This window comes from Grus americana, chromosome 2, assembly GCF_028858705.1.
Source record: "Grus americana isolate bGruAme1 chromosome 2, bGruAme1.mat, whole genome shotgun sequence".
Classification (NCBI taxonomy): domain Eukaryota; kingdom Metazoa; phylum Chordata; class Aves; order Gruiformes; family Gruidae; genus Grus; species Grus americana.
The window spans coordinates 155,921,691-155,944,952 of record NC_072853.1 but is presented as its reverse complement, the minus strand read 5'-3'; the positions used below and the strand labels follow the sequence as shown (position 1 = coordinate 155,944,952).

Genomic DNA, 23,262 nt, shown 5'->3' with positions numbered 1-23,262 from the left:
TGTTCCATTTCCCCACAAGCCATTTGAGTTCAAGGTGAAACACCTGTAAACAAAAATCCCCCAAACAAATCCTCAGAATCAAGCAGGCAGATAGATGTACTCTAGAAAAATCAGCCATCTCTCTTTGAGTAACGCCTGTTTCCAATTCACCCTTCACTTCTCTCCCTAAATTCCTTGCTTCAATGCTGTCCTGGCTGCTGGAGGCCACAGGTTAAGCTGCTGGCCATGTGAATGGAAACACTGTATTGCTGGTTTTCCCCTCACAAAAATACAAACACAGTGCTAACGCAATATACAACAAGCTAGTCACAAGTTTCAGATACCTGGAATTGCTTGGATGATAATGCGTGGCATGGAACTGTTTAAGCTGTTCCCATGTAAGATCAGGAATACATAATGGATGTCCACCAGATATTACACCGTAAGTGTGATCAGGAAGGATTTTATTCTGCAAGTGCTGTGCAAATATCCTCTCATTATCTGTCTTAAGAGGAAAACATCACATTTCAGTAAAAGTCATCAAAACACATTTTAAAAATAAAAGGTGCTGAATAATAAGACCTGAGAGCTCTAACTTACACAAGAGCTCCTCCTCACATAACCATTTTGTTCTCTAGTCCAATGGATAAAACTAGCTATGTTATCATGTCAATTTAAAAGAAAATTCTACAATAAAATCCATTAGCAAGGTGGTCTTTTATACGTAAACAAACTTTCAACATGCTAACTTTAAGAATAACCATGTAACAGATTGTTGACTCTACTGATAACTTAAATGTCACAAAGGAGGAATGGAAATCTCTGGTGCAACAATGTCATCGATAACCCACACCTTAAGCCACTTCACCACATACAAGATCTTCAAACAAACAAACAAACAAACAAAAAAAAAAAAAATCACAAAACTTACAAATGCCCCTTTCATTTCATTAAAAACAACTCCTTTGAAGACTAGAGGTGTCTGAGGATCAGTTGGATTCTCATGTTCTAACCTCCAACCTTCTTGCCTGAAAAAATTAATAACAGGATGTGTTGGGACTTTGAGGGATTTGGGGTTTTTTTGGGGGGTGTTTTGTTTTGAATTTAAGGTTTGCATACATCTCAAGCTGTCCACATCTTACCAGAAATCTAGTTGCTGCAAACATGGAAAGAAAGCTGCATCCAAGTACACCGACAGGAGATTTTGAAAATCCTTGGGATTTTGTGTTGAAAATGGATAGAGTGTGTAATCACTAGCTGCAAATTAATAAACGTAAAAAGATCAGAATTTTGGAAAGCCTGAGATGCATTTTGGTCTTATTTATTTTTAATCTCACCTCTATATAAATAACTGGAAGATTAGAAACTTACTAAATAATATGTATTTTTCCTGAGGAATACACAGAAGTTTAACAATGCAATTATTTTACCATGGAAACTTTGCTTTTGCCATATATATAACTAATTAAATGCATTGTTGTATACTATAAAGATCCACCTCTATTGGGACTTTGTAGCTGCCAAATGAACAAGATCTATTTTGTTGCCTTGCCTTGTTAGTTTTTTTAATCTCTCACTCACAACATTCACACTTAATAATAATGGCTCTCCAAAGGGAAATTAAGGACGGACAGCTCTACTGCAATAAAACCTCGTGCATTTTAAGTGGTATTATTTACTTTTGGCTCACCTGTGAATGCATTCATGAAAGTGGACAGCGATCTATTTAACATTTTAAAGAACGGATCTCTGCAAGGATACTTTTGAGAACCACATAAGACAGTGTGCTCAAGGATATGCGGGACCCCAGTGTTGTCCATTGGAGTGGTTCGGAACTGTATGCTGCAGGAGAGAGCACAGGGAAGAACCCAGTTGTTTGTGATGAGAAGCCCACCCACCTCCTATCTGCAGCTGAGACCTACAGGAACATTATCACTGTCTAGTAACTAACCCGGCATACAGCAGGATGGCAGAGTTACTGAGTTCTTAAGAAAGACTCTTCAACTGCTCAGCCACCTCTTCTAGAAAGCGTACAACCTCTGCACTTCTACTTCTGGAAGCGGTACAGAAGTTTTCAGCACGTAACTAAACACATTTCTTTTTTACTCAAAAGGCTCAAACAAAAACTTCATGGAAGGTGATGGAAAAAAGAACTGTTTACATCTTGCAACTATAAGGCAATTTATCGGAAAGTCCAGTTTTTGGCTCACCAATACAGAAGAGATGATAATAAATTTGGAGTACTTTAGTGGAGAGCCATAAAGATGACTGGAGCCATGCCCTGCGAGAAGAGGCTGAGAAAATTGGGCTCGTTTAGCCTGGAGAAGGAAGGGCATGAGGGGACTCAATAGCTGCCTTCCAATACCTACAAGGAGGTTATGATGGAGACAGGTTCTTTGCATAGATAGGCATGATAGAAGGACGAGAGACAATGTTCATAAATTGAAGCAAGAGAGGTTCCAACTTGATATTAAGGAAGAAAAACCACCCCAGCATATGGACAGTCAAACATTGGGAACAGGTTGCCAGAGAGGCTGCATAATGTCTGTCTGTGGAAGTTTTCAAGGCCTTCCTGGATAAATGTCTGAGGAACTGCACCTGAATTCAGCGCTGACTCCGTTTTGAGCAGCAGATTGAACAATGGACCTCGAGACACCTGTGCCAACCCAAAAAAAATCTAAGGAAGTCCCTCAAAGGAAGTACTAGCCTCTTTGCTATCACAGAAAAATCCAGTTATGAAGCTGGATTACAATTTAGAAACCACAAGGTGATGCTGAGATGGAATGTGCTATACCTATATTAACGTTTTACCTGAACAGATTATTGGAGTCCTCACGAGCCACATGTAAATACCTGGCTCCTGTACTGTCATGACTAAGCTTCACTGCAGTCAGGAACAGCTCAGGAACAGCTGTCACCTGCATTGGAAGAAAACATCTGTATTACAGCGTGACTGCAACTAAGTCAAATAAATCATGGGTGATACAGCAATGACCAGCTTGTTGATGCTGTATTTAATACTGCCATATATAGTATTAAATAAATTCTTTGTTCCTATGGTTTGAGGAGGGTGGTGGGGCACGTGGGAAAGAAGTACGCGAATGGAAAATAAAGTTTAAAAAAATAATTAAAATATACTACAACCAAAGAATTATACTCTTCTGGTATAGATATTAAGACCTAAACAATTCGATCAGAAACACAAAGAAAAGGCGTATGTTCAAATGCCAGTGGTTAGGACAGCAGAAGAAAGATCAAGGAACCCAGTTCTACCACAAACTCTATCACTAGCAATCAATTTTGCAAATTACCTTTACCCTCTCCTTCTATTTTTTTTCTTTAAAGAAGTGAAAAGAAATTCGACATACTATGTCTATTGTAGGTCCTTAACAAAAGTGTTAAAAGCAGCTGAGGAGATAAAATATTACTTGAATGTATTTCATAAAATAGCACACAGTGAAGTTCAGTTATCTGTCAGGACTTCTGGAAGACCACATCAAATCCCCAACATCTGCAGCAGACACAAAAACTCCTGGGGTGCGTTATTTACTCTAGAAGAGGTAGCTCCCTGTAGTAACATGTGCTAATATTACTTAAAGAATTTGGTTGCAGAGAGAAAATTACGAGTAACTACTCTTTTTTTAACTGACCACCCAAAGCACCTACACAAATATTTAGCGTGTAGGCTCCCAGCCTCACTTCGGCGCTTTCCAACCATGGGAGAAATTATCTATACAAACACAGGAAACATAAAGAAGGGGATGCTTACCTGCTTTATAGTGAACCCGTGGATTCGCTCGCCTACGCGGTACTGCAGCGCTCTTTCATTAGCGGAAACGCTCTTCCACCGCCACGACTTCCGATTCAAAGCCCTGCAATAACACTTCCCGTTAAACCAAACCCGCTCCCACCAGCGGTGCTACAACAGCGAACGAGACCGCGGCCCTCCCCGCCGCGCTGCGGGACGGAGGCGGGGGGAGACGAGGAGCGCGCAACGGCCTGGCCCGGGGTCCCGCCGGCCCCCAGCGAGGAGCTGCCCCCCGGGAACGGGGACTCCGGCCCGCCCGGGGCCTTCCGCCAGGCACACGGCACGTCGCTCCCCGTCCTTCGCCTGAGCACCGAGTCAAGCGCGGGAGCCGGCTGCAGCACGGAGCCCGCCCAGGCCCGCGACTGGGCCCGGCGCAGCGGAGGGCGGGCCGCCTCCCCCGCCGAGTGCCGGCAGAGGGGCCGGGCAAGGCGGGGAAAGGACTGGCGGCCCCCAGCTCCCTCCTCGTTCTCACCGGCCACGGCTCAGCAGCCCCCCGGCCGCCCGGTAGCGGCTCCACATGGCTCAGCGCCTCAGCAGCGAGACGGGCCGCACAGCCAGGCCGGCGCAGGCGCCGCGGCCCCCGTCCACATTGGCGGCGGCGGGAGGCTCCGCCCGCCCTGCCGGGGGCCCGCCCCGCGCTGCGGCGGGCCGGTCGGGGAACGGGGCTGCCGCGGGACCGTGCCGTGCTGTTTCGGGCTGTTTCGGGCTGCTGCAGCCCGGGCGGGACCGCGACGGAACCCGTCTGCCGGGTCGCCGGGGGGCGGTTAGGGGGCGGCGGGTGCTCGGGCCCCGGTCCCCGGCAGGGAGAGGTCTTGGGGGCGGCGGGCCCTTAGCGGGACGGGGGAGCTGGGAGGGAGGGGGACACAACCCCGAAACATTCGACTGTTTGCGGGTGAGCAAAATCTCTTGGAAGTGTTTTCGCCTGTTCAGGAAGTCCTCAGGAAAATCAAAAGCTGTGTTGGTCGTAAAGGGAGCGACCTTTGAGTAGAGCCTGTGATTTGCTTTTTCAAATTAAAAAAACCCACAACACCCAAGATAATTGCGTTTCAAGGGCTGCATCTCTCCTTGCCCACATCTTGCCAAGGCATCTTAATATTTTTATGCAAGGATTTTGTGAGGTAAACGAGCAAAACTAAACCAGGCTTTAACGCAGCAGTTGTGGCTGTGTGCAGAGCCTTTATCTGCTGCGCAAGGCCTTGCACGCAGGGACGGCACAGTGCAGATAACCTAGCACGGACATAGATCTCCCAGTCAGCGTCCTAACAGGGACCTCAGTGAAGATTCACAGGACCCACCAAGAAAGTGCTGGTACATGCCTAGGCTTTTATTCCTTCCATTTTGCAAACTGATAGGATTTATAGATAGTAACTTGAGAATTGATTTCATATTGCATGTTCATGAGGTTTCCCAGAAGGCTGGCATCTGTGAAATATGACCGCCAAATCACCAATCCCTCATTCCTTAATGTAAGAGCCCGATTATCTATTTAGACATGAGGCCTGATGCCAAAAGATGAGACTACGTGGGATTTTAAACAAAACCAGAGTGAGCAATAGGTGCTCGGCACATCCCACGCCGCTTGTCCCCAGTCATTTGGCTATGATGTTAACTGAAAAAATGGGAATTTAAAGTATCTTGGGAATTTTTGTCTCTGCCTTCTCTGACCTCTTCCTCCTGTTCGCTGTCTGGCATGCCGCTGCTGCCTGGGGTCGCTCACGTCAGGGTTTTGTCATCCCTGCGTGACTCAGGCCTCTGCTGCCTTTCTGCCCTCCCTGCCCCAAGCACCTCTTCCATCTATCTCCCCGTAGCTCCTGGTTGCTCCAGCGCCATTCATTTCCTCTGTTTTTCTCATTTGTGTTTTCCATGTAGTTTTCCCATTTCATTAATTTTTAAATTAAATAAAAAAGCCAATAACTTGCTGTAGTTAAAGTCTGGATGTTGTGCATTAACCTCTATAACCTGTCATCTATCTTAATTACATATCTTTCTCCTTCTTTTTTAAGGCTAGTGAAAAGATCCAGTAACTTCCATGTATAGCTTAGATGCTATGTACTAGCGAATGCAATTTGTTTGCTTCCTGTTTTCATTATACCTGATTTCCTCTCAGCCTTCTACCATTTCACCTCCTGCGTTTTTTTGTCTTTTTTTTTTTTTCTGTATTTGTTTCAGATTGAAGTCACACCACTTTGATAGGAGCTGCTTCCAGTATATGTTTCTTTTTGGTATATATTTCCAGAAACTATATGTTTCTAACACCATGAAGAACCAGTCCTGATGGGAACTTCTACATTTTTCCAAGGTAAAAAACAACGATGACATAAACATATAATGAACAATGTTCTCAAAAGAATAAATGTATGAAAAGAAGTACTTCTGAGACTCACACGGAACCTTAAGTTTAGACTGCATGGTTCAATGTTCAAATATTTCTAAATATTTTCATATACTTATGGGTTGTTATTAGTCACAACAAGGTTAACTTGCAGCAATTTTTATTTTAAAAGACTGTTGACTGTTCAGTTCCTTGGTTTTACTAACAGTTTCTTAATTTGACCAGAAGCTACTGTCTTTTTACAGATTTCTTGTCATCAATATTTAGTTTGCTTCATGGTTTATAACATTCATCTTGATGGAACATCAGGCTGGCATTCTGCTACAGACATTTATTTATTTTAAGTTGATGTTTATATTGGAAGGCTGATTTACTGGCTGTCTGTTTTCATATTGCTGACATAGCGTTTGACAGGCAACCTTTCACAAACTTAACCAATGCTAGTGGGCAGAGTTTCAAAATACATTCAACATCATTCCTAAACTTAAATTTAATCACAAAATGGAAGTCTTTTATACTACCCCTTAGACAACTTGAAAATATTTTTTCTTTCTCCTGCTATTGTCTTTGATGTATTTTGTACATTTTGTACATTTCTTCTGGGAAACAGAACAGAAACTGATCTATTACACTATTTTTTTCTTTGTTTTCTTGCGGCGTAAGATTACCGCTGCACTGGTAATGTAAGAGTAGTACATTATATTCTTTGTGAATGTACAGGCACACACACGTGTGTGTGTATATATAAAAATAATTTTGTGAACATGACTTTTGCGTCTTAAGGATAATTCAGAAAATCCTCACTGCCATATAAAAGCATAACAAGTATAAAATGATCTTGGTTGACTTGTCTTGATAAATCCCATAAAACAGTTGGGATTACCATGACCAGATTTTGCTTTCAGTTATTTAGCAACAAATTCTATTTAATTGCAGTTACTTCAAAGAGTTTTTCCACTGGTGAAAATGAGATAACAATTTTATCCTCAGTGTTTGACTAGAGAGATACCTTTACTTAGTGTTATTTTCCTTCAAAAGATGTTGTTTTCAATCACTTACAAGTTTATCTAAATTAAATATTTGGGCTCTAGTCCCATGCCTGCACAAGATGTTCCTTTAAAGAAATTCAACTAAAATGGTTCAGGAATGAAAATGCTATTTTGTGTTTCACTAAGAAGTTTCATTCTTTATCCTCTGCAGCAGAGGTTGGTCCCTCCTGCTTGTCAAGTGCATCTTTTCTTATCTTCATGGACAATAAGGCACAAATTTTGCTAAGTTAAAAATGCTTAGTAGATGCTTGTTTCAGCTGGAAGACTATATTTTCTATGATGTCCCCTACGAAGCATGCTTGGATCTCAACATTTCTCCCTGCACAGAGCGTAGACTGTGTCTGCACCTTTCTTCTAGGGTTTTCTCAGGGCTAAAGTTAATAAAAATTATTTCCTCTGTGACTGTTTCACCCTCCCAGGGGAGAGACTGGTGATTTTCTGCACAGCCCTGTACTACATGTTGTCAGAAGCAACATAAAACTGCTTATGAAAGTCAGCAAAAGTTAGGGGGAAAAAGGCTACGCTCAATGTCTACTGAAAGAGAGAAATTTAAAGGAGATACAGTTGGGATGTCAGAAATTGTACTTTGTCAGTAGACTAATCAGGACACTATCTGCCTGTCAACCCTTTTCTGAAGACCATGAGTAAAGACTCTGTGAAGGGAGTTCACAACAACGGTGTGGCAGCCAGTGAGTTGAGAAGAATGAACTTTCTCATCCCAGATGCCAGCCTTTCTCTTCCCCAGTTCCCTGTGATCACCACCCATCATCTTCCTGAGAGAGGCTCTGGTAAGAACAGGTCTTTGAGAGGATGTGAGCACGACCCCAGCTCAGCTGTATCTTGAACATCACTGACCCCTTTGCCTGTGTATCAGGTTTTTTTCCAAAATTGTTTATGCGAATTCCCATTTTTAAGTGTATTCTCTTCAATAACAAAACATTAGCAAGCCAAGGGTTTTGCACCATGAGTGTCAGCCAACATTCAGCGGGGCACTGAAATCAGTATTTTACAAAGCCACGTGGAGAGAAAAGTTTCCCAGGCCTCAGCACACCTAATTTACTCTCCATATTTTCTTCCAGACAAGATTGCAAGTAAGAGCAGAGACAGAAGCTGATGGTTGTACTGCTGCTGGTTTTCTGCTTCCTTCCTACCTTCACAAGCATCTGTTTGGCCTGCAACTTAGGACTTGGGGTATCCCAGAGATCATTTGCCCATTAGGAGAACTCCTGTGTGTGGCAGCTGGAAGATTGGCAAATGAGTACATGGTAGTGTGAAAGAGAGGGAAATGTTCCCCACAAAGATTTTACAGTAGAAAATGGAATGTAAACTGAGCACAATGTTCAGCGCGGTGATTTTTGGACAATTTATCCCAAAGAGATCCCACAAGGTGGACATAGGCTCTCCACCGGGCTATGTGACCCAATGCAGGACTGAGGCTGCAGACCCTGCTTTGTGTTGTACTGTCAGAGAACAGGATACCTCCCATCGCTACAGTGCTAGCAGCAGGTTTGTTCTCAACCAATGATTTGAGAGGAAGAAAAAAGGAAAATTGTGTGTCTTACTAAAAGCCTGTGGTGATGTAGTGTATCACAAGTGCTTCTGTGTCTTAAGATTATCTTAAGCAGACTGGAATACCTAGTTACAGTCGAGATTAAAACCTTGCTTAATAGTTTACATTTCAAATAATTTTACTACCCTCCTTCCCATCTTTTCCTGAAATTTTATTGAAAAATTTAAATATTTTGATTGCTTCCCCTGCTAACAAATAGTGTGCCAGTGAGGAATTCAGGGACAGGAAGGAGAGAGGAAGGTAAAAGGAAGATAGGGGCTGGGTCAAGTTTGACAAAAATTATGTGATTCTGTATTACTATGCATACACATAAGTGAGGAAAGCTAAAGTCACATGAATATTATTTGTATGAAAATTTTACAAAGGATTGTCACTAACTGAAAAGCATTGCTATAGAATATCACAAGTGTAGGCATGGAAAGTTGTTCAACACCTCACTTTCTCAGGGCTTAAGCAGAACTTCATGTACAACTTCTTGTGTCCTGCCTCCAAATTGCAATTAAATGCTATATCCAAACTCTGTACAAGTCACTGGTTAACAGTGGCAGCTGAAAGAGTATGAATCTCAAGGATAACAAAAACTCTGAATTAGCAAAGTGGAAGCATTTTATTCCGTACAGTGTGGCTTAAAAATTTATAACTTACTTATCTTCTAAGGTGATTCTGTTTGGAAGGATCTTCCTTTGCTGCTTGCTTATAATACCCAGAAATATTCAGCTGCATGGCTTACACATCCTTATCAGTCTTTTCATTCATCTTTTTACAAACAGTTTGGGAATATCTCCACTTCAACTATTAGTAATGTTACTTGCTGTAGGAAGATAGCCTAACATAGGTAACCACGAGTTAAATCAGAGTCCATTTTTGCCAATAGAAGAAAAACAAAAACCTCATTACTGAGAAATTCCACTGTTGTTGTCTCAGGCCCATTCATAAACTGTAGTCCACAATATCAAGAGGAGGATAAAAAAGTTCTTGATACTGCAGAATGATCCACATTTTATGAATTTTCTTTTAGCCTTACTTGGGTTACATTCCATTTCTTGACTTTTTTGTTGCACCAGAGTGAGACAAGCCAGAATAGAGATTAATGCTGTGCAGATGTGGTTTCTAACAAGATACCTCAGTCTCGCTCCTGTCACCCTGTTGACAGAGAGCCTTTATTAAGTCCTTAACAGTGCAGATACACGTTGGCATACCTTTCATTTTGGGGAGAGGAGGGAAGGAAGATAAAAAATATTTAACCCTCAGATTTCTTGCATTTTTTTACATACTTAAGTGTCAGGGTAGCAGGGGATCTCCATGATGAAAAGCATCTTCTAATTGCAAAGCCAGAGAAGGAAGGTTCATAAAAATTAAGGTACACGCTTGGCCCTTGTTCTCCTCTGGTCCTTATGTAGCCCTAAGACATAGCTGAGGGGAGGGGAATTTCAGTTAAAATTGCCTCCAGTAGTGAGAGAGCTGTAGTACCGCTTACTGTGCAGCATCCTCCCGTGTGTGAGAAAAGCGCCTTGAAGAAATCTGAGGGTGCAGAGCCCCAGGATTAAGTCAGAGGGTTGTGTAAGGTGATGGCAGCCTAACCCGGTAAAGTCTTGGTCCAGCTGCCTTTTAGAAGAGGCCTTTGAGCAAACTGTCTCCATTATCTTACCAGATTTTGTTTCAGGACTAAGTTATTCACTCTAACAAGAGCCTGAGAGTGAATTAACGTTTGTGTGATCTGAACCATCAGGGGATGATGCAGCCAGAGTCTGTAATCCAACAGCCAGAAGAGCAATTCTTGACTAATCTTCAACTTTCCTTATTTGAATGCTTGTTTAAACACTTGGTGTGCTCAGCTGGATGTATTCTGACATGCTGAAGTAGCAGTGGCCATAAAAATGGTATATTTGCATCTGTGACTACTTTAGGTGTGGGAAGTTTGTTATGGGAAGAGGCAGGTGTTTAGACAAGTGCTTCCATGACCAGCAAGTATAACCAAATATTGTTTCTTGTTGGCTACATCCAATACATTGAAGTAAAGCAATTGCCCATTGTCTGTCCCCGTATTGCAGTGCCCTCAGGATGCTCTCATCCCTGCTATGATTTTGCATTGCCCGTGCAAGCAGTGTAAAATCATATGCGCTGGCTGATTTGGAGTGATGCATGGACAGATTGCTCAGCAAACTGAACATATAATGGATGGGCTCTTCCTGCTTTTCCCTCATCTGAGCACTTAAGTTTTTCTGCTGCTCATCTGTCTCTTTTAACAAAACATGGAATTTAATATCCCTGGGATTTCTGCTCTCGTCAGGTTCTATTGCAATTAGTCAGTTGGTGGAGGAGAGGGGAACCCAATGATAGACAGGAAAAGCATGAGCTGCAAGTCTAATTTTCTTAGAAAACCAAGATGTACAAGTGATATCAAGTTAAAGTAATCAAAACATTCTCCAGTTCACTGACTGTTTCTGAGAAAAGCAAAGCAGTGTTATATTTTAAGTCGTACTTGGTTTTCGATTTTATACTGGCTTTTACACAGCTGTTCAAAATGCAGCACAAAATGCAACTTGACTTAGACTTTGTTATTACAAACAAATGCTAAGCAGAAACCATCTGTATCTTCCACTGTTAATGTTTACATGGTGCTGCAGTTGGCCAACTCTTATAATCACATTCTAGACATGAGACACAATTGTGATTCTTGTTAAATGTCTGTACTTCCTGCCATCATTTTGTACCATTGAAGTTAAACTTCAGAACGCGGGTCATTGTTCTGAAGGTTCAGAGTCAAAACACTTCAGAAATGGTGAAGGCAGTGCATAATTTTTTAATTTGCTCAACAACCTTGTTTTCAGTTAATCTTTAAGTCTCATGGGTCAAACAATTTCTGCTAACTTACATATGGTGCAGTCAGTCACACTGACATACAAACTGGCATTTCATGAAGTAAACATCAGTGAAGTGTTGCCCCACGGCTTTTGTTCTTTATGGCACTTTCTACTTATCTGTAGCTGTAATGATAGCCATCTGGAAGGGGAGGTGCACAAGTACCATTACCACAGCTCTGCACTCACAGAAAGGCAGAAAAGCGTGCCTGCTGCCGGGCAGCTGCAGCTGGTCTAACCCCTGCCTTTCGGCCAGGGTACGCACAGCTCTCATTCCTGCAGCAGGGGCTTTCTGCTACGTGTCACTGGGAGATTTACCCACGTAAGGTTGCAGAACTGAGCCAGGGGTTTTATTGCATACATTTTACTTTTACTTACAGTTTTCAGGACATGTAAGTCTCTCTCCTTTGAATAATCCATAAAGTCTTCAAATAGGCAATGTGACCTAATGCGCTGAATGATCTCATGCTTTGTCAGATGTAAAATATTATCCAAAGTGAATGAAATGTGATGGTTTGAAGTTTTGAAAAGATGTCTTTGGAATGTATTAACGTATTTATTTCATCTTCCACATGTAACCCAAATAAAGAGCCCATTATGATGTACTCCACATAGTATACAGTTCATTATGTGTAGCAACATGTCTCTCCCTTCTTGTATTAAAGCAAAGTATTCTCTTTCATCTCTGTTCCTGATAAAGACCTGCCACCTTTTACTGCTTAATAATTGAAGGCAACCTACTACAGAAGCTTAGTGTTGGATAGCTGCCTGCACCAATAATATGAAAAAGAATCGAGTTATTATTTTTGATGCCTTTAGTAGTTATTAAAACTGAAGACTGTATGTCATGACTCCAGGAATCTTTTAACTCTGCCATTGACTTACAAAGAGAAACCCTGGCCTTGCTAAGGTTAATAGTGACTTCTGTATAGCTATAGTCTCTACTTCAGTCATCGAGTCTCTCAGTTACACAGTTTCCTAAGGAAATCATGAGTTAAGATTGCTATTATTATCTATTTTACAGATGAGCTAATAGAATGTCATTAATTAATCAGTGGGACTCTGGAACAAGATTAATTTCTTTGTCAGAATCACATAGCACCTATGTGTTGACATATATGGGTGAAATATCCTCTGGAGTTCCTGTAGAATTGGCACACTTTCTACAGATATGCAAATTTATTTGTATATATTTGAAATTCAAATATGTTTTTATCTTAATCCTTCATTATGAGTTTCAGAACAAGGTAATTTTCAGAAATATTTATTTTGCTTAAATGGGTCTTCTGAACAAATGGATCTGGTTTAAACAAAGACTTCTCAGTTCCTTCTGTGGTGGTTTTACACATTTTGACACCTCTTTTTTTTTTAGTTAGTTTTCTTGGGAGCATGAAAGCTAATTCAGGGGTCAATCTTTCACAGGACCAGCAAATTCTCTAAAGCTTGCTTTTGCTCATTTTGACCAAAACCATAGTAAAAACAGTGTAAAAAGAACTCATGAAATTAGCATTGTAGATTCAGTCTCCTACATTGTTAAAACCCAAACAATATTTCAGTATGGCTTGCATCCATACGTATGTGGCATGTATGTGTCACTCAGCTTTTTATCTATTTGGAAGGTCGTTTCACATGTCTTCCACAAACAAACAGAGAATGAAGAGGATGGAAAAATTGCTGATCAAATCAAGGATCACTCTGCAAATAGGATCAGCACAGCAAGGTTTCGTATGCAGGCTTGTCCTTTTGTTTGATCGGAAGTGATACCAAGAACTGGACTGCACTATGACTACATGGTATGTAGTCACAAATATTAAAAATACAGCATGTAGGCGTGAGGCTATGACAAAAGGGAATGAAAAATAAATTGGAAGAGTCTAATTGAAAATGTGTAGCTATGAATAGTGAATACTTGAAGCCCTCAACTCTCAACACTTATTGTCAATAAAATATGTATAATATTTTTCATTTCACCCATACTATCACATTTCTGTACTTAGCAAGTCTGAAAAAGACACTCTCTTTCTGGAGCATCAAATAACCATTTTCCAATTCACCCTATAAAATGAATACCTAATACAAAAACTGGAGTCAGGCAGCATGTAAGTGGCAGAAGACTATCCCTAGAGCAACAGCTGAATATAAGTGAACATCATAATAACTGTGACTTATTCAACTCTTAAACATAACTTAGGGTGCCATTGCATTCGGATGAGACAATGTCTAACTAAGCGTACAGAAGTGCTGCCATGGGCCAAAGCTTTTGCTGTCTTGCAGTTTGTGTACCATTATTATGAAAAGCTTTTCCATTGTGATAACTCAAGCACATGCAGTTTGCCATTCAAAACAGAACCAACAAAGCTTTCAGTAAACGGAGTAATGTATATGCTGAATGTCAGATACAACATCAATCGTCGGAAAAATCACTGTACATGCAGAAATCATTGGCCTGCTTACAGATATCTTTCTTTCAATAGTTTATTGATAATAGAGCTCACCAAACACACATTTTGCCTTCAGACGACCCTGTTTGGCTAAGATAAAATATTTACCTGTGTGCTATGTAATGTATCAAGTACCTATGTATGTATCGTACATGTGCAAATAATTTAAATAAAATACCAAACATGCAAAGAACACTTCCAGTTCTAGGTTATAGAGTCTGCTATCCTAATGTTGGCCCCAGACCTTCTTCTGGTACATTGATAGTTTTCAGAGGGAGGCTTGAGGTAATTAAATCACAAGAAGAGCTGCATTTATTTGTAAAACTGGACAGTTACATTTTTTGACCCTGCTTAACGCATTGTTCAAAATAGAAGATATTAACTCCAGCCAGGAAATCAAATATATTTTCATTTTCAAAAATAACAATTTTACACAAATAGATTTTGGAATAATATCTCATGGGTAAGCTTGTTTTGAGAGAAGATTAATTGGAGAATTACATAATGTTGTTAGTAAGCAATTAAAATTCAACTGAGCCTTAAAATTTAGGCCTTAGGGAACCCTGGTTGAATTTACACATATTTCAAAAATAAAAGTACAAACTGCTTCCAAAGTGCCATTACATGCCATGCATATTTAATAGTTTTCTCTTAAATGATTTGTTTAACCTTGCTTAAAGGATCTTGGGAATACTCTTTTAGATTGCTGACTTTGGAACTATCAAAAAATGCTTTGTCCTCCATGACCAGGTTTTGGTTTTATTCTACCCAGCACGTTCCTTGGATGGCAAATTTTGCTTTCTTCACACGTATTAATGGCTCAGTTTTCAGGGAACTGATATTGGCAGTGGAGAATTTTAGGTCACCGTGATGGTAGGTTTTGGATTAGTGAAAAATTAAAAAACTTTCCCATCATCCTGGCTTTTTGAGACTGTGGATGAGGTAGAAGGAAAAATATAGAGTGCAACAGAAAGCCGATGGAGACTTGTGCCACCCGTGGGGAAGTTAACGCTGGCCAGGGAAGGGGAAGAGAGAAGAGGTAAGCTGAGGCTATGCCATGGGAAAGGGTGGTAACAGCAGTCCTCAACAGAGATTGAGGAGCGTGGCAGAGTTGTTGCTCAAGCAACGCTATTGGAAAGTGACACCTTCTCTGACTTGTTCCAGGACAGTCACAATCTGCAGGTATATATCTCCAGAAACATCTGAATCATTTCCAGATAGCTTCAGTGTTCAGACCGATAGCAGTTTTTCCTACGACGGCTTCTAGCAAAGGGCGTCGTGTTTAGCCACGTCCTCTCTGGCTTCTCCACAGCGCAGGGAGCACAGCAAGGCTGATGCCAGGGAGGAGGAAGGGCTGCAGAGGGAATTTCTTGAACCCTTTTGCACCATTTACAAGCTGCAACGAAGCATCTGTGAGTTGGACAGAGCAAGGGCTGGCTGTTGGTCCCTAATCCTCTAGAGGGCGAGTGCTCCCTGTTGCATCCTCGAAGTAGGATTTTGTCCTGTGTTACAGTATTGCTTCTACCCTTGTCTCATTTAAAACTGACGTTATCACCCCTTCTTATGGCAAAGCCTCAGCTTAACCCTTGCTTTCTTGCCGGTCACACTGCTGGTTTTAGCTTCCTTCTTTTTACCGCTCAGATCGCCTTATTGATTGTGCCGCCGGCCAAGGGACCTTCCTGTTGACACAGTTGGCAGTGAGACAAGCTGTGCACTCAGAGCTCATTAGGTAGGTGGGATTATATTCTAAAGCTAAAATCTGACACTGCAGCAAAATGATAAAACTCCTCCAATGCTATTCACTGTCTTCTCTGAAATTTCAGTGTGGTTATTGTATGTGCAATTTATAATTTGCTTTGTAAATGATCTGGGTTGAGACATGGATTCCCACAGAAATCATGCAAAATTTGTAATCTATGGTCTAGGCTGGGTTTTTATTGTTTGCCTTTCTACAAAACTGGACATGCCATGACAGAGCTTTGAAATGAGATTATTTTAACTCGAAACTGAAAGCAAAATCTGGTGGGTTTGCAAAATTGGAGCCAAAAAGAACTATACTTTAAAGGGCCATAAAAATGCTGACTGCTCTGAAAAATCAAGCTGAAGATATTTCAAGATCGGAACAAAAATGGATAGTCTTTTTCCTGAAACAGGAACAACAATATCTACTTTTTCATAGCGTAGTGAAGATAAGGCCATGTTTGTGTGATACAAGGCAACACTGTGTTCCAGATTCCTCTGCTGGCTTCAAGCAGTTTGGTATGGCTAAACAGCAAAGTGCATTCCCCTGCGGAGATACTGCTCTGAGTTACAGAAACACTGTGATTCTCATACCGTGGCAAAACCAAGTCCGTAAGACAAGATGCAGTGTGACACTGATGCGTTTATAATGCTTCTAGTTTTGTGACTAGCCTGTCCAGCATTCCACTGCTTGGTGCGGACATGCCTAGAGTTAATGAATATTTGTGATAAACTGAGCTGTGACTATGAAGAACAGCATGCAAAGGCCCATGAAGAGTTGAAGCATCCTATGGACCCTTACGGCTTTAAACAGCATACAGTAAATACAATTACAACACCGAGTGTCCCAAGGATTGCTAGGAATACCAGTTTACTGTGTGCTATCCATTCTCAGCAATAAACACCACTGTGGAAAAAATAATATGTGATCAAAGAGAGTAGTCATTAATTAGCAATTAGCTAACAATCTTCGGGCTCATGTTTTCTGTGTGCTTGGTTTTGTATACCAGTTAAAAATCTCTTAACTTAGTTTTATGAAATAGGTATCTAGTGAGTATTTCTCTAAAGGAGACAGGACCTAGGAGAAATGCCGTACTCAGCAGTCCGGGAAAGGGGTAATTCGGAAGGAAGATGACTGAATTATGAAGAAACAACCTGAAGAGTCAAAGCCAAGACTGCGGAGGCTCTGTTAAGCTTCCTGGCTGTTACAGATCCAGAGGGAACAACAAACCAGAAGAGAGCGGAGGCCTCTCGACTTCAGGTGTAGGAAAACAAAGTTTGGGCGCTCACTGATCAGTGAATACTGCCCAGTGCAAAAAAATCATTCTTTAGTTAAAACTCTTCCTGTCTGCCAAGGGAGAGGGCACCATGTGGTTGAGCTGGCAGCTAACTTTAACAAATAGATTGTAGGATTCTCTATATCAATATTTTCTTAAAGAACTGGAACATTGTGGTGGAAAGGAATGAATGTTGCTGGCCTTTGCACCCTTCAACAGAGGGAAACGCTAATTGTCCTATGAGGCAACAGCCAGCTAGGTTTTCCCATGTCCATTCAAGCTCTTGCATATCTACACAGAATTAAATGTTATAATTTACAGCTAAAAATATATGTGTATGTAAACTATGTATTTGTTAATTGTAGTTGTGTTTAAAGGCCATGATTAAAGATCATAATCTTCTTGCCTGAAGGACTTCACATGAAAATGAAAGGACAGTCTTTGTCCCCCAGACTGGCCGAGTGAAATCCAATTAAAATATTCCCCCATCATGAACTATAAGTATGATTAAGCAATGCCTTGAAATAAACATAATGAAAACATTATCCATCATTTTCAATTGTGGTTTTCCAATTAAATCAGGGCATAACCTATTTGACAATTAGCATGCAATGATGACTGTCCCTAGTGGTAAATAAATATCAGTTTGAGTTTGGTATGTTGAAAGCTTTTAATTTTTAACCGTTGAGGCACGCGCGCGTTTGGAACAAGGCTGCGACAAAATACATCTAACTGGAATATATACCCTCTCGCTGAACGGAAATCTAGCGTGGGGTGTTTTCTGTGGGCGAAGTTCAATACAAAGGAAAGGGAAAAGGGGCCGATACTGCAAGGGATTTTGAGCTGCACAGAGAATAAATACTCCCTGCGCGTTAGCAGCTGAAATCACACGGCCAAGCGCTGGATGACGCAGGGGGGCAGCACAGATCAGCAATACGCGTTTCTGCCCGCTGAAAGGATAAGAAACCCCCCGCGTCCTCCGTGCAGAAATTTGTGATTTTTACTGGGGCTATTTTGTTCATGCCTTATTGTCACCATATGATCTTCTTTAAACGTTGTTCACCTTCAATTGGATTGAAGTCAAGCTAACCTATGGCTCGGTCTGGCTCTAAATGAAATCATTAGTGGGTGAAGAAACCAGCTCCTAGAGAGCGTTTGTCTTGGAGTGGGTAAAGTTAGACGTCCCAGGTGAAATACTGACATTGTCGAAATCAAATGAGCGGTTTGTTATTGACTTTAATGGGCCTCGGATTTCAATGCTGGGCTAGGATTTTCAGGAGATCAAAGGAAAGGACAGTAAGATGCAGGCACTTAAATCATTTAGTCACTTAGGTTTGAAGGCAGTGTTGCAGAGGAGTGATCTAACTTGTTTGAAAAACCTAATCCCAAGTCCACATTCAGTCACTTGCCTAACTGACCTGGTTCGCAGGGGTTTTGCATGTTTGCCCTCTCTGTTGATTTAATGCAAATATGTTGAGGAGGTGTGTAACGCTACCTTTAGGCAACATTATTACTGGATTTTCTATACTTTAAAGGGTTTCAATTTGCAAATTTAATATATGGTTTTAATCTCCTTGCATTCCTGTTGCGTAATGACATCCACAAGGTAAAATCACGCTACCATTTCCAGCAGAAGTAAACTTAATACTTATTTCTCCATAGCTAGTATAGAGAAATTCAGGTTAATTTTTGTATTCATATCAGCTGTCTTATGTGTCTGGGTTTCCATCCCACAAAGGCTTATGCAGCTTCTAAACTTTAAGCATGCCAGTTTTTCCATTACAGTCACATGAAATTACTTCCATGTTTAAAGCGCATGTTAGCAGGATCAAGGACCTTAGGTAATACAGCATGAGATAGTGCACATTCTCTAAATTCTGTGACACAGTGGGGTGTAATAAATGAATAATGACCTTGCATTTTCATGCCACAGCGTCAGCATTGCTTTAATTTAATCCATTGTATTTATTTCCTCAGGAATAAAAATCTCATTTAATAGTAATCTTGAAAAAGAAAAAAAATGGGGTTTTCTTTCGTTCTCTTAGTCATTTGTTCTTCTTTTATGTGCATTCAGCTCTCGTCCATCCTGAAAGATTCTATGGTAACTGGAGATACAATGAAATTATGACATCTCAAGAGAAAAGAAGCTGAAATCTGAACAAATGAGAGAAGAAAGAATTTTTAGCCACTGTTCATAACTTTTTTCACTTGTTTTGAATGACATCTACTGAGCAGCAGTGTGTACTAAACATTATATGAGAAAATAGGTTTTACTGTCTTGCTATAGCTAACACTGAAAATAGGTGCTTTTTTACACATTTTATTTCTTGTCTTTTGAATTAAAAAACAAAACACTTCACCTGTCCTTTAAATGCTGCAGTGAAGATAAAGGTCAAGTGCTTTATCTTCATATAAAGATGATTACAATAATCTCCTTACACATTTCTTTCAAAAAGCTGACTTTTCAGTGCCCTCCATATTTGTCTTGCAGTCCTTCTTTGCTTCTGGACATTCTCGTTTCATTCCCATTTACTGGGAATGCGTATAAGCACCCTGCTTTGGTCCAAATGACTGCACATTGCACCCACTGTCATTAGATACAGTCAAGATAATAAACAAAAAATAAGTTAGGGATAAGCAGGAAGAGTTCTGCGACGAGTTGAGGCAATCTGTGTCAATGTCAAAAGGAGGAAGGACATTTGCACAGCATACATTATGCAGCTCTAAACACTTTCTTGAATATACATTCTGAGCGCATAGTCCTTATGACAGAGGTTGTAAGGGGATTTTTAACTTTTATTCCTCAGGGCTCCATCCTGCAATGTGGTGTTGAAAGGCTGCAACTCCTTCTGAAGTCATGGAAGTGGTGGCAAAATATTAGCTGATGTAAATTACCGTAGATCCATTGAAGTCTTTCTCCTTATTTCAGTAACAGTTTACACCAGCAAAAATCCTAGTCCTTAGAAGAAAGAACTTAACACTTCCAGAAGTTGTTCAGCCCGTTACAGGATCAGATCAGCAGCCATCAACAACACTATGGAGTGTATTCCCAAGGGACAGCTGGGATTTCATACATCTTGGGTATCTGTAGGAATTCTTCCCATAATTTGAAGAGGGAGAAAAACCTGAGAAGTGACTACTTTGCTAGTAATAAGGGAGCAACTGATATTTGAAGGTCTAATGCTGTCATATTCTGATGTTCTCAGATTAGACAGTAAATGAATTTTTAAAGTAGTGAAGATGGCTAGGGATAATTACAACCAAATTGTCCTCAGTATTATTTTTTTAAAGAATGGTTGATCATTTAAAAAAATGCCCAAAATAGGGCCAGCTATATTATCTCACCTCCAAGTAAAAGTACCCAAGATAATTCCAACAGCACGTCGGAGCACTGAGATTTTTTATGGAAATGTGAGGTATAATGGATAATCTGACAAATGTAACTATTATGGTTTGAGCACACCACCAAAATAGCTCCCTGCCTTCTGGAAAGTAACAGTACGTTTTAGAATAGTCCAGACTCAATTCATATCGATCCACATAAAGAATAATGACTAACCACACTGTTTCAGTAGAATTAATCCAATCTCTTTCCCTACTTCCCTTGTTGAACCCTCAAGAGAGAATTATAGATTTCTTATACTGTTATGCTCATTCACTTGCTATGTGGCAATGACCTACTTTCTGTTTAACACAGTGAACGTGGGACTCAGAATGTACGAACATACAGCATTAGGCTTATGCATATAGAGTTGTGATTGTCAGAGATAAAATCTGACATCCAATAAATCTTTGATCTTGGAAAGAAATGGTGCTTATTTGCATCTAAGTACTTGCAAGAAATTGCAGGTAATCCAAATGGAGAATCAAAGCCGGAGAAGCTTTTTGTGGGTAATTCACATTTAAAAATTCTAGGCAAAAAGCAGTTTGGGTTTGCTTTGCTCAGAGAAGCACGGGCACTGAATTTGCACAAGTTCATAAAAACAGCTTCTTTGCAACGCCCTATGACCTTGCCTTTGGTCATTGCAAAAGAAATGCTAATTAATGGAGCATAAAGCGATATTTATTTGTTCCTTGTAGTCTCTTACTTGAGAAGGATGCAACCTGGAGGGAATGTTGATATTGGTTATTATAAAAAGCAAATAACATGTCTCCTCAAATGCTACAATCTTGCACATGTACTGGAAGGAATGGAAAGCCAGGTAATGAATAACACAAAGGTTTGGCTGAAAGGCTTGTGAACTGGAATGTAAACATCATACCTCAGAATTACAGGCACATAAGCAATATGTTTGACGCATGGTATGCTGGGCTTTACGTCATGACTGCTTTGGTAAAGGGCAAAGCTGTAATAAGCCTGCACGGTTTTATGCCAAGAAGAAAACCGATTTGCTTGAAATGTGGAAAATTAGATGATCCCACTGTCAATGAGTGATGTCCTTCATGTGAAGGCAAGAAGGATCAAAAAAATCAAAAAAGGATTGGGAGATGTGAAAATTTGGCTTGAATAGAAGAAAACTTCAACTGCAAAAATTCTCTGCAAATGGAATTTTCACTGGATGATTTTTTTTTTTTTAAATGACAATCTGACTTTTTATAGAAAGATCATTTTAAAATAAATATCAGTATTTTGCTCAGAAGGACTGGACAATACCTTGTGACACGGATAGAACTTTCTTTCAGTTTTCTTTAATTTAGATTCCTCAAAATGAATGCAGACTGTGGTACATACAGATTTTGATTGAACTCATATTGCAAGGCAGATTTCCATACTTTTCTTTTCAGTCAGCATTCCTCCAGTGTCTTCATAAGACTTCTGGTGAAGCTGGGTGTTGCTCACCATAGATAAAGTTATCAGGCTGGCTCTAGGTGAGTAATTAGGACTTATCTACAAGAGAACATTTAGCCAAAGATAGAGTTGAGCTACTTGTCCTAGTGTGCATGTCCTAGTTTTCTACTATTGTAATCTTGTGAATGATGGCTGCTCGACAGTGGCTCTATATAAAAATGTGTGTCAGAAGTTCCTTTATTTTCTACTCCAATTGTTTGAGAAATGTAACTTATTTTCATCTACACAAAAAGAAAGGAACTATGAACATTTTTTTTAAAAAATCACTTTGTTTTTTATATAGTCTTATGATAAAATATCAACAAAACCTTACATTTTTACAATTTCTGGAATATTTTAAAAATTAATTTTGTTTTCTTTAAATTGCTCCCTTTCTCATATTTAAGAAAAAAGAAATTGTCTCTTGGAAATGAAAAAATCTCCGTAATAAATGAAAAGCAATACTGCCAAAAGACATTTTTGCTGACATATGCTTAGGTTTACTTTTAATGCACATATACAACACCACATTTTTAAAAGTTCAGAGTTATGCCTCTGTAGCTGCTACTTGCCCTGTATTATTTGACAACCAAATCTTTTGCAGCGCCTCAAAGAACGTGATCACTAGTCATTACTGACATGCCAAGTTTCAAACGCAAGTTTATCTGCTCTTTGAATGATCTCTCTTGGGGGGGGAAAGTGCTCATATCACTATTTTTCACAGTTCAGAAAAAGTATGTTTTTTCACCTTCTCATAATTCAAAACACCTAACCAACTTTACTCACACTGTAAAAGTTAATTAGCGGCTATTATAACATTCCTTTTACTTTCTGACAAGCCGTATGTATATAATTATAGTTTTACATCCTTTCATTCAGCGCATTGCATCATCTGAACCTGCATGGTAAATGAGAATTATTGTCTCTGTGTTTTCTAGTGATATTAATGTTCAAAGTCACAGTGAAATATCCTTCATATAAAGAAGTTTAATCCTAGGGTAATTAGGTTCTTCTTTCATCTTCACTCACAAGACGGAAAAGGAAAAAAAAATCCAAACCACTAAAAACATACAGTCATTGAATAAGTCTTTCCATGATGGCTGTAAGCGAACAGATAGACCGCAAACTTTTTGAAACAGTCGAAAGAAATCCTTTCATGTGGTCTGGATCTCAGCAACCATGTTTGAAAATATGTCATGTATGAAATGAATAATGTTGGAAGTAAGACTGCTACACTCCAGCGGCTTTGTTCCTAGTGCTTTCTAGGTTGATTGAAAACAATCAGCTGGAAAGACCTGCGTACACAGGGAAACGACACAAGTGGCCCTTACTAAGATATGTAATTTTCCTCTTATTATGCTAATTAAAGAAAATTGC

The 23,262-nt window shown here is 40.1% G+C and overlaps 1 protein-coding gene and 1 long non-coding RNA gene across 2 annotated transcripts in view; one reads left to right on the top strand and one right to left on the bottom strand.

Moving 5' to 3' along the window:
- The window catches only part of PITRM1 (pitrilysin metallopeptidase 1), a 30,088-nt gene extending 25,581 nt beyond the window's left edge, over nt 1-4,507 (bottom strand). Inside the window, exons 1-7 of the mRNA XM_054816412.1 lie at nt 4,260-4,507; nt 3,749-3,851; nt 2,791-2,897; nt 1,670-1,821; nt 1,122-1,236; nt 911-1,007; nt 324-484 (exon numbers count right to left, since the gene is read on the bottom strand). Coding sequence (XP_054672387.1) covers nt 324-484; nt 911-1,007; nt 1,122-1,236; nt 1,670-1,821; nt 2,791-2,897; nt 3,749-3,851; nt 4,260-4,306 — 782 coding nt within the window. The 5' untranslated portion in view covers nt 4,307-4,507. The remainder of the gene's footprint in view (nt 1-323; nt 485-910; nt 1,008-1,121; nt 1,237-1,669; nt 1,822-2,790; nt 2,898-3,748; nt 3,852-4,259) is intronic.
- Nucleotides 4,508-4,670: 163 nt separating this feature from the next.
- LOC129203681 (uncharacterized) lies at nt 4,671-12,200 on the top strand. The gene is made up of 3 exons (XR_008576109.1): nt 4,671-5,095; nt 5,957-6,086; nt 7,320-12,200. It is a non-coding gene; the product is annotated as an uncharacterized LOC129203681 (long non-coding RNA).
- The last annotated feature ends 11,062 nt before the right edge of the window (nt 12,201-23,262 follow it).